Source organism: Melospiza melodia, chromosome 4 (assembly GCF_035770615.1).
Source record: "Melospiza melodia melodia isolate bMelMel2 chromosome 4, bMelMel2.pri, whole genome shotgun sequence".
Classification (NCBI taxonomy): Eukaryota; Metazoa; Chordata; class Aves; order Passeriformes; family Passerellidae; genus Melospiza; species Melospiza melodia.
In genome coordinates this window covers 69,841,105-69,853,480 of record NC_086197.1, presented here as the reverse complement: position 1 = coordinate 69,853,480, position 12,376 = coordinate 69,841,105, and the positions used below count along the sequence as shown (strand labels likewise).

At 39.5% G+C, this 12,376-nt stretch overlaps 1 protein-coding gene across 1 annotated transcript; it reads right to left on the bottom strand.

Annotated features, from left to right (window-relative positions):
- Positions 1 to 901: 901 nt before the first annotated feature.
- IFNG (interferon gamma) lies at positions 902 to 5,141 on the bottom strand. The gene is made up of 4 exons (XM_063155925.1): positions 4,950 to 5,141; positions 2,948 to 3,016; positions 2,440 to 2,619; positions 902 to 1,794 (listed from the first exon to the last, which is right to left on the bottom strand). Exons 1-4 carry the CDS (start codon positions 5,070 to 5,072, stop codon positions 1,669 to 1,671), a joined length of 498 nt encoding a protein of 165 aa, XP_063011995.1. The 5' UTR covers positions 5,073 to 5,141; the 3' UTR covers positions 902 to 1,668.
- Positions 5,142 to 12,376: the final 7,235 nt, after the last annotated feature.

Genomic DNA, 12,376 nt, shown 5'->3' with positions numbered 1-12,376 from the left:
AGTCCTGAAACTGGAGAAATCCTACAGGAGAAATTTCACTTGCACCTCCCGTGCATATGCATGTCTGTGATGAGTATAAAGAACAGCTATTTCCTTCAGAATCAATTGGAGTCTCCAGGACCACAGTCACTTGTTGTGCCTGCCAAATGTGGATATAAATGAAGATATCTTGAGCAGTGGGAGGCAGCTGAGCCCACGGGAGTAGGAATGGCTGCAGCAATTACAGCTGAACCCGTGGGACTTACTGCAACTAAACTTTGGGCGTGATGTGATGCTATTTCTGGATTTTATGGATTCAATCAGTGCTCGAGGAGCAGTCAGAAGTCTTATGCTGGCAGGAATGCAAAGAAAAACCTGCCCCATTCCCAGTGAGTTCAGCCAGCCTATCCCCAGAAAGTTTGCCTGGTAGAGCCCCGAGGACCTGAGAACTGAGACCCCTGTGAGACCTGCCCAAGCTGCCCCAGCCCCCAGCGTGCAGCACCTGCAGAGAGCCCAGCAGACGGCCCGAGCCCACTTTGGGCTCTGCAGCTTTCACGTGCAGAGAAATGTGAGTGTTTTTTATCTTAGATCAGAGTAACAACAAATTTCAAATGATCAGTGACTTCCCACAAGCAAATTACGTTTTCTCAAAGAGATACAAGAAAAACTTGAGAATTTTAGACTCTTCTATCATATTTCTTTAAAAATATGGAGGAAACAAAATATATTTTATATGACTGGGCAGGACTGATCTTTGTGAAAATGTAGAATAAAATTAGAGTTTTATTTTTCACATAGATTATGGTGAATAAACATGAAAACACACTTTTAAAATTTATTCATTTATTTATTTATTTAAAATTCAAATTTCAAAAATCTCTATTGAAAAATCCAAAGTTTTTAATAATATTCCAGTGTAAAAATATAGTCCTTGAGGTAAAACTTCCATACTATTACCTCCAAATAAATTAAATTAAAACAGACACATTTAACTGGTTCAATACAAAAAAATAAAAACAGAAATTTTTAAAATCTGAGAGTTTAAGTTAAGTCAGTGCAATACAGTTAGTCACATTCTCCTGAGATATTAAGTAGACTGTTCTCCTGGTAACTTCAGTGCATAATAACAATAATAATAGTAATAATAATAATAGTAACCAGCTATTAACCATTAGTCCTCTAGTTCAGAAATTTTCTTCAACATTTGTTTATCTTTAGGCATGTCTACTCGCTTGATTTGGATTTAGATATGTTTAGTAGTAAGCAGACATAAATATGTTTTTCCTGAATAGAGTAACTTCCCCATACTGGTGCTTGTATCTCCATGCCAAATAGATGAGACTAATCTCATAACATCCCTCTCTCAAGACAGCACCAGATGGAAAGCTGGGTACCATTATAATGTAATTTCAAGATTTCCATATGGAAACTAGGTAAACACTGCCTCACTCTCTGTTTTCAGGTCAACAACATATAACAAATAGACAGAATTTTAAGACAAAGTCATTTCTTATATAATATTAGGGAGTATAAATACTTTGATTAGTATTTCTTTATAAATAATTACTTAAGACACTTAAATATTAATAAATAAATGTATAAAAATATCAATTAAAAGATTGAAATAAAAAAAATCTTGTCCCAACAAGACTTGCACAATAGCTCAGTACAGAAGATCCTGAGATGGAATTAGCATTTGCACAGCCTCTGAAACTGGCTTCTTTTCCTTTTGTGAGAACTTGTGGTATCCCCCAGTTTCTGTAAGACGCTGAACAGCTCATTTACAGCCTTGCGCTGAACTTTCAAGTCATTCATCTGTAATAAGCAAGAAACAAATGGAGCAAAAGTCATGCCAGGAGCTGTAATTGTTTACTGTCCACAGCACATGGGCTACTCTGCTACCAGTGTAAAACAGAAGCACATCTGCAATTTTCAATTCCCTACTACCTAATTCCCATAGCAAAGAGTGACTGTGTCCCATAGTTTTGTTTTCCCCTTTCTGTGCTGCTCTGCAGCCTGCCACAGAGCAGCCAGACTCTGTGGAACAGAGCCAGCCTGCAGTGAAAGGCAGCTGCCTGCACGGGGGCATTGTCTGCAGACCTCTGAGGAGGTTGGCATGAGCACCGTGAGCCGAGTGCTCCCAGAGCCACAGAGCATTCCACAGCCTGGCACAACCTTCCCAGCCGATTTCCATGCCACAAAGGGCTGTGCCAGTGGCACCTCTGGTGTACAGACCGTGTGACAGCGCTGCCAGCAGCTCTGTGCCAGATCACAGCAAGACCCAGCACTACCCCACATGTAGACATGCAGCAGCCCCTGCAGCTGGAAATATTTGGTTTTTCAGCATGAACTGACCTACATATCAATTACCATATAGGTTACTGAAGCATTATTAGCTTAAATCACACTCAAATCACAACTATAATGCCACAAGCTTTGGAGACAAGGGAAGAGCCTTACCCGAAGTTTTGTCAGGTCCTTGAGATCTTCCATCTTCTTTGAGCCATCAGAAAGGCTTTTTTTCAGAGTATAGAGCTCCTCAGTTATGTTCCTGACATGATCCTTTGACCTGTCAGTGCTTTCAAGCATTTCCAAGTACATGGAAATAATCTGACTCAGGATGATCTCCTTTTCATTTCTCTGTTGAAAAATATGATGAAAAAGAAAGGTCTGTGAGTGCCCATCAGCAGGGAAAGGAAGGAAGGAAGACAAAACACAGCATACAGGGCTTCTCTGCTGCCTGAAACAAGATGATAAAGAAGATGTTGCAACTCAGCTCCTGGGCTTGACTGTACCTCTGAGTCAGTTCACAGTGCAGTATAAAGCTTTCTATTTTTGTCTCATTTCCAAGCTACCAAAGAGAACACTGCTCATGTTCATTCTACTGCAGCTAATTACGCTGGTTCTGGGAGCTGCTTTGTGCCAAAAAAGTGCCTGACATGCTTCATCATATCTGGCTTTGACTCACCTCTGTCCAGCTTTTCAGCCTCTCTGTAAAAATAGGACCACCATCAGCTACATCAGAATGACTTGAGTTCTGAAAAAAAGAGCAAACATATCTATTACATAAACAATATTTATCACAAGGCAAATTTGCTTTGTTTATTCAAATGAGCATCAAAATTCAGATTTTTGCACATCTGGCAATCCCAATGCTTTCCCAATGCTTTCACTTCTCTAACCACCAAATCCCATTGCTTGGCTGCCTGGTATCAGAAATGGAATTAGTCCTCCTTTCAATGTCTTCTCCTGAATAGAGATGTTTAGCACATCTATTTTCCCAAATGCTCCCGGTAAGTTTTGCTACTGACAGATGAAAATAAAAGCTCATAAGCACAGCAAGAGTCTAGAAAATCATTAGATCTGATCTTGGTATGTTTTCTGATAAGCCGAAGTCCAGCAGCTTGTAATCTGTGACCCTAAATTCATACAGTCTCTGTAAAATCTCATATGGAACAAGAATGAGCTGGTTTGAGTAGGAAATGACTGCAAAAGTGGAGAATATCCCAGTAGCCCACAGCCAGGTATGGGGATATGCAAGATTAGTGGGCTACTGAGAGGCTCCCAGGGATGGAGTTTAACCATCAGACGTTGGCAACAGGCTCTAGGAAAAAAAGAGCAACACAACTCTCCTACCAAGGAAAGACAAACTGCATCATTTCCTCTTCTGTGTGGCTTTTTTTTTTTTCCTTTTTGTATACAACTGACTATTTCCTTCTTCTGTCTGCTCAGTAATTTAAACACAGTGAGTGCAAAGAGAAAACTTGCAGTCTAACAGGAGCCTCCTAGGCTGATTGGCTCCCCATGCTGAGCACACTACCAAACTGATTTTTTCTACTTCTGAAAGGTGGGGAGCACCTGCTATGGAGCAAAGTTTTAATGTCAGTACAAAAAGCTCATCATGGCTCAGGATCTCTCCCACAGAGCTATATATACTCTAGTAAGACTCTCCCTGGTCTATGCTAATCACAAATTTAAGACATAATGCCACTTATACAGCCAGTTTCCTGCAAACACTGAAGTATCACACTAGTCTTTACCACTTCAGGGTGGTTCCCTGACTACTGAATATCAACTGTCATTTGCACAAAATTATGACAAAATCACAGAGAAGTCAGAGCTAAAGAATAGGAGCAGACTGTTGCAGTTTTTTCTTTGCATTTCGAGGAGAATAAAACACAAAAATATATTGAAAATAAAAGCTGTTAATTGAAAGTGACTCTATTGTAGATCTGCTGTCTCTGTGACTAATCACTGCTGATTTCAGCTGTGTACTGCTTTAATGCCTCCCAGATGAAGATTGGTGAATTAACATTACAGTTATCAAGTTACCAAAATTCTATTTGACGAGAAAGAATATTGGGCCAGATTACATTACCATGCCAGGTCATAGCCACACATGTGGAAGTTAAATGACTGGAGGATGCAAAAGAATAAGAAGCAAAAATCACCTTTGAGTAACACACTACTACAACTTAAAATAAGTAGCCAATGCATTTGTTAAAGCAAAAATTCATCTCCATTTTTTTTATATTGCTATGTAGTACTAAATCTGGCATTGACATTGCTAACATAAAATTTAAAAAGTCAGTAAATTGCATATAGTCAGAACTGAATAGAGATTAATATATTCACCATAAATTGCATTAAGATTTCTTGTTAAAAGATATTCCATGTAATCAAAACTGAATTGAGCTAGAAGAAGCTATTGTGAAAGAAGGAACACCCCTAAAATAAATGCAAATGGCTACAATAACTATGACTGTTGAAAAATTGAACCAGGTAAATGAAACAGCTTAGTAAAACAAAAAAAAAATCCATATTATTGTATAAAAAGGTATGATCAAAAAATTATTTACATGATTACCCTCTGTTGGTACATATTGAGTATGCCAAGCAGTGCTCAAGTTTGGAGTATATGTAAAGCAAAGCAGCAGGAGAAGAGAAATGCAGTAGAAGATTATACTTACAAAATCAGCTTTCAGTTTGTCTATATCATTTTGAAGTTGAAGAAGATTCAATCTATTTTCAACATGTCCAAAAGAAATCATGATGATAGACAGAACAAACAAGCTGTAGTTTTGGAAAGCCATTTTCTTTATGATAGTTCAGTTAAACTGCTCAGATCAGTTCTGGGGGACCAGGTCTAAGAGCAGAGAGCTTCAACTTCTAATAGTTAAATCTTCTATTAGAAGCAAGTAGACGACTGAACTTCATCATCCTGTCAGTGGTATTTATACCTGGTCTTGAATTTTTTTTTATTTCATCATCACAGGCTGTGTATATTTAGACAAGATAGTGTCAGATAAGAGCCCTTCGTTTTTTGGCTAATCAAGGGAATCCCTCGAAAGCGTCTTTGTCAAAGCATGGTCCTGGAAAAATTTTCAGTGGTTCATCAATGGGTAACGTTTACGTGGCAGACTATGAAGTTTCATTTACACGTGGTTGGGGAAAAGGGGGAAATTACGGTACTGGTTGAGGAATATGCACTGTGGCTCAAACCTATTCTTACACATCATCTGAAAAAAAATCTTATCTTGTGGTTAAAGGGTCAGTGCAGCAAACTCATTTCTGGTATTCTTTTAAAGTAACCACTGAGTTTGCCATGGTGTTCTATACTGACACTTAGAGATTTACACATTCCTTCTGCTGCTGTCCTTTGTGAAACACACTCCTTTCCATGGTCTAAAGTGCACTTCTGCTGCTTTTGCATTCTTCACCTCCTGATTCAGAATAGGACAAAGAAGGTTCCAGCGTGAATGCAAGAATGTATCACATTAAATTCCTCTATGCCTGTCTACTGTCCGTGGGAGCAGAGCGTTCAGTACTTAAGACACTCATTTCTGCTTGGCAATGATTAAAATTCCCAACTTGCCATTTCACCGGCACGAATGTGTGTAGAATGTGAAAAGAGAAGGACACAAATGAGAACAAGCCCCATTGAAGAAGACAGACACAGTGGTCTCCTCGTGCGTAGAGAACTCTGAAACCACTCTACTGAGGATAGCTGGGGAAATAGATGGGTTTTTGTATTGGAATAAAAGTCTGCTTTGATGGATATAATGGGAAGAGAGCTTATTCTGAGGAGTCTTATGAAGAAATCAGATCATTTTAGACTGCAGTACATGAATGGAGGGTAGGTAGGAGCCTACAGGGGAAAGAAATAAAGAAGGGGCCCATAGGGAAAGAAAAGAGAGAGAATCAGGAAGAGGGCACTTGTGGGCTCAGTTCACACAGGCTACCCTGGAAGATGTCTGTGGTTCATCAGAAACAGATAAAAATTTAAGTGGTTCCAAGCAGGTAAGATTAGAACTCTCCAGCTCAGCCCCACACGGCTCTTTGGATATTCCTTGGAAGAAACTCTCCCTTTTCCCAGAAGCGCCTTCCATCTCAGCTAATGACCACTACTACCATCAAATCTTTTTCATTTGCTGTTTGAAATAAGATGTCCATCTGTGAAATAAACCTGGACTACTAGACCAGGGAAATGGTCATTTTTCAGGGAGAAGAGCCAAATTTCACCAACAATGGCAGGTCCAAAAGCTGCATGCAAGAACTGCCTGGGAAGAGCAGCATAGATCGATGGGCCGCATCTCACAACAAACATGGTACTGCACAACAATTCGTGCTGTAATCTGCTTGAGGTAGTAACATTATGCAATGCACATCTTTGTTTCAGTTTAAGATGTTAAAACTGATAAAGTAATAACTTAATTACTGGAAGTGTTGTCATGAAGGCAAAGTAATAGTGCTATTAAAGGTGCTTCAAATGTAAAGTTATGTATGTAAAGTTAACATGCCCACCCATGGCAGAGAGGTTGGACTAGTTGATATTCAAAAGTCCCTTCCAACTCAACCCATTTTTATTCTGTGATTCTGTGCCAAAAATTACAACCATAGAATAATTTCGTTTGGAAAAGACCCTCACAGTCATTGAGGGCAACCTCTAACCTAGCACTACTGAGTCCGCCGCTAAACCATGTTCCCAAACACCACATTCACGTGCCTTTTAATTAGCTTTGGGGACGGTGACAAAATGCAGGTCCCACCAAAATTCAAAGTGAACTCAGAATTCAAAGAGAATTCCCAAATGCCAGCACACTGAACAAACCCATTGATTGAAACATCTGATTTGCTATGCCAAGCAAGCACAAGGATATGGTATGGATTAGATAAATGGAATCTTATACACACAGGAAGATCAAGATATTTTGCAAGATGGGGACACCTGCTGAGGTTCATTGATTGGCCATGAGTCAACAGAGCAATTCTTTTCCAAAGTGTTGGAAAAGACATGTAAAGCGGGAGAGTGAAAATGATTCCTGTTACCTATGGCACTCTTTATGTAGTCAGAAACAGACAACTGGAAGAGGGACTGAGTCATGAAGCCCAGATTTTGCCATTATAGAGTCTAATTTGAACAGTGCTCTTGTGCTGAATTACCTAGAGAGAGTGAAAAGAAGACCTCATAGAAGGGAATTTGGGAAAGATTCTTTACTCAACCAGCTCAGTCTTCCTAATACATTAAGAACAAATCACAACGCAGCTGAACACAACTAACAGTGGTAGTTTTCCTGCCAAGCAGGAGAGGTAATTCCAGGAGGTGAACGAGTAAGTCAGGAATACTGCCTTCTACAGAGAGAGAGTATTCTACTGCATTCACCCAGAGGGGCTGTGCTGGGTTAGGCTGCCCTGTTAAACTTGTCAGACACGCATCGTATCCACAGCAAGCTGTGCCACTCAGATGATCTCCCTTTGGTCTCACATTTTAACTACACTTCTAAGAATAGCAGGAGGATAAAGTATTGGGAAAAAAAGGATTTTGCCAACTCACATTTTGTTGATACTGGTTATAGTTTTGGTGGGTTACTTGGCTAATTTGATTACTAAATTTCCTCACACTTCACAGAGTGTTGCCGAGCATCCAATTTTGCAGGTAAGAAAAAAAAGCACAGAGCAATGGGATCATTCATGATCATTCAGCCTCTGAGAAAGGCAAATCTAGGAACACAAACAGGGTCTCCTAGTCTCATTGCAGTGCTTTGCCCACAATGCAGTACTACAAATATTTCATCATAAACTGAGGCAAGAAATTAAGCAAAAATCAAAGAAAAAAGCCATGACATCTGTCTCTGTTATGCTACCTTCTGAGTGCAGGTGTGAATTTTAGGTACACTCTCCTGTCTGGGGAGGCTAGATCCAAACATTTTACTAATCTCCACATTCAAATTATCACACGAAGTGTTGAATGTTCTGTGGTAAATCATCAGCAGCATTGAAAAGTATTTTAATGCAGAAATATAGCACCCTTTTCCCGAGTCCCTTACATTTTAATGAATGGTGCCACATTAACATTGACATACTAGTTGCCTAATATTCTCTTCCTTTGACACACAGTATTGTGTCTCCAAATCATTTCGAAATTAGGCAACTGCCTGCAATAGGTGAGTAGAACATGAGGATCCTGTGTCTATTCCAGTCCAGTTTTGCTTCTCATTCTGCCCAAAAGTCAGAACCAGATCACCACTGCCCAGTGTATGTCTAGTTGCCCAAGAATTGTGAACACTCAGGTTTGTGAGGAAGACCCAGATTCAGATGGCTCCCCTGCTCTGCCTGCCCTGAGAACCAGCATCATTGCAAACAATGCAGGAGGTATCCTGAAAATCACTGCACTTTCAAAGAGACCTAAGAGCATGCAATTTTTTATCTGTGTTCTTTAGCAGATATCTGGGGTGTGGACTGAACACTCAATACTAACACAAGCTCTTTGTCTGAACACTTTTCCTAATCTATTTGAAAGACATATCAGAACAGGATTGAAAAATCTTGTGCTGCATAGAATTTAAGTGGTCTTCTGTGAGACTCCATAGTCACAGCTGGATTATCATCTGGTCCAAACGCAGAAGGAAGTGAAACCGAGGCATTTTTTCATTTTGCTGCCTGGAAGTCATCTGACTCTTCATGCAAAGCAGAGGTTTCACACCCTTCTGTTCATACAACACCTTACACCAAATACCCGAAGATGCCCTTGCAAAGTCATGTCAGATTTCACTATGACCCCTGATTACAACTTTTTCCCTTTCATTTTTTTGTTTTATGCATACTCCTCAGCGTGCTGAGTGGTTTAGTGATCAACTGCCCATGCCAGTTCAGCAGATCTCTGCCTGGCTTTCATTTCACTAAAACACAGTGGCTTTCTCTATGATCGCTGCCCCAGGAAAGAAGCCCATGGTTGGAAAACCCTCTCTGAGCTGTCGTTCTGACCTTCTATCACACTTCACCTCTCAGCCTCCCTTTCTTACAAAGCAGCAGAAATAATTCCTTTGTTTCCACCTTCACAGTGCAGGGGCGGTGAAGGGGGGGTTGTCACACTTGAGGGTGTTAAGTGATTAAACTTTGCCTACACATTGTACCAGTGCTATGTAATTACTAAGCATTGTTATTCATGTTGCTATGATCTGCAATGCAGATGTCTTGATAATCAAGGCTTCATGACTAAGGGGGACTTAAGGGAACTTACAAGAAATTGGGAGAGGGACTTTTCACAAGGGCATGTAGTGATAGGACAGGTGCAATGGCTTCATACTGTCAGAGGGAAGGGAATTGTTAGGCGTTAGGAAGAAATTCTTAACTGTGAAGGTGGTGAGACAATGGGACATCACCCAGAGACGTTGTGGGTTCCCTATTCCTGGAAGCGTTCAAGGCCAGATTGGATGGGGCTCTGAGCAGCCTGGTCTAGTGGATGGTTCCCTGCCCATGTAGTTGGAACTACATGATCTCTACAGTCTTTTCCAACCCAAAACTTTCTATGATCCTATGAATTTGCAGCTGACCCTTACAAGCATATTGCAACACTGCCATTTTCCCTGCTAAAAAAACCCCAAAATCAACAAACAAACAAATAAATAAGAACAAAAGAACAAAAATTCCCCAACAAAACAAAAATCCAAACCAAAAATCAAATAAAATATAAAGAACCGACCCACCACTCTCCTACAGATAAGGATATGCCTACACATCATGGGGGATATAATTGGCTACTCCTTCCAACCACTGGATCTCTGTGATTTAGAGGATATTTCCAGTGATCAGTAAGGATAATGTTGGCACAAATCATCTACCTTTTTACATGGTGCCTCGAGAGGCTACCTATAACAGAGGCTAGACAGAGTTAAAGCAATAAAGTAGGTATTTATTAAAAGGCCTTCAAAAGATACACCTTGGGCAGTATAAGAGCCTGTCCAAGGCTATATCCAAGATGGACAACGGGTCATGAGTTTTTACACTTTTATAAGTTTTGGTCTGTTTACATGTTGGGGTTAATTGTCCAATTACAGCTTCAGGTTTTGAAGTCCCATCCTCCCAGATTGCTCTCCTCAGTTTGCTGTTTATACTTTTTGGGCCTGAAGCTGCAATGTTGTCCTTGGTTCTCAGGCTGGAAAAGGATTGTTTTGTCTGACTAAGCTGTGAGGAGAACTTGATAACACTTTATATGGAGTTCAGAGTTATATATTAGTGCAGTACAGAATCTGGAAAATATGAAAGTTCAAACTTAAGGCATCAATGAGACAAAATTTCAGCCCATTCCAGGGACGCTTTGGAGTGCTGGAAGAGAGAGTTAGAAAGCTAGTTTGTACAATCTGAAATATGACACAAGGAAGGCCCTTTGGCTTCCATTACATAGTCCTGTCTGCGTGCAAATACAGACAGGAAAATCTTATTATTGATCCCTCTTTCGTTTCAAAAATTTCTCACACACACTAGCTTTCTGAAGAAAGGGAGGGAAGAAGAAAGAAACACTCAGTGGTGTTAGACATCTAGAGAGACAGACGTCCAAATAGATAATGAGCTGATGGGTACAATTTAGATTGGAGTGTAAGTTCAAAATCATTAAAGTCTTGGTATGTTGGCTCACTCAAGGCACCTGTTTCAGACTTTCCTTCAGTGTTTTAGTTTGGTAAACCCATGCAGGAATTCCCCACCAAACACTAATGATTCCTTTCTGAATTATCTGCAGGAAATAATTACCCCTCACTGGTGTGAGTACTCATCTATCCTGTAAGTAAGAGTTTAAGCATTTGCTTTCCCAAGAAGAGGATAGCCAGGAATAGCTGTTCTGAGCTGGCCTTTCTCACATGCTATGGTGGACTTTGCTTAAATTCCTAACTGCATCACTATCAGCTCTGAATTGTCCAAAAACTCCAATAATAACATAATATAAATATTCAGGATCTGTGTTAATATAATTTTCTGGAGATAATGACAAATATTCTCCTGAGAACATCTGTCTTCATTGATAGCTGTTCATGTACCTGTTTCTAAAATCAGCATAATTCCATCTTCATTTTCTTTTCCTTGAAAGACTGTTGAGCTGACATATATGATATAAGTAATTCTGAGACTGGAAGGATAGACCTAAAACACATATTTTCTCGTTGCTAATTCTGCATGGACTGCAATATTCAATGGAGATCAAAGTTTTCTTCCTGTTTCTTGTGCCATATTTCAAGTTGGTACAAACTGGTATTCCAGCTTTCCAAAAAAACACATTCTGCATGTATGAATGGTTTAGAAATTATGAGGTATCCATGAGAGCTAACCATGAAAAAGTCAGGTGAAATTCCAAAGTAATCTTTTTCTTGTATTAAAATATGGAAAAAATTGTGGCAATATAGCAAACAGTGATGGACAAATATGGTGTGCATTTCTACTCTGTATTCCTACTGTCAGGAATTTTTCCTCATATCCAAATTCTGATTGAAATCTCTTGCCTGTAAAAGAGAATAAAATTCTAAATCTTATTCAATTTCAGTTTCAGTCCATATCAATGGAAAAGCAGCAAAACCATTGGCACAGCAGCAGTCTAAATGGTGACTTGTGTAAAACCTCCTGTGCTGCAACCATGGACAGTCTACAGGCTTTTCTACATAAAATCTTCTGGTTTCACCCTCTCTTCTTCATTCTTCCAAGAGGAATAAAACATTTGAAAGTTTTCTGTTTTCAGCACCATAATATCCTTTGGAGGTACTTCCAATTATGAACATTATATCATGTATATTGCAGTATTTGTTTCCACTTTAAAGCACCAGCTTCCTGTTTTATATGATTTCATGAATCTTGGGATATATTTTAGAGTTTTGGAGTTGTGGTTTTTTTTTTTCCAATCACTTTTTAATCAGTATGTTTGCAGGGAAAGGACAGAAAACATGAACTTCTAAAAGCAAAATAGAGCAAATAGGAAAACATATTATTTAAAGACAATTGTTTCAACATTTTTTCCTAATATTTTTCAAATACTTTTGCCCAGGCTTTTTAGACACCAGCAGTGACAACGTTCATATTGTTGATTTTTACTGTTAGGCAGGCAATGGTATCCATCCCATGCTAACGGTACAAC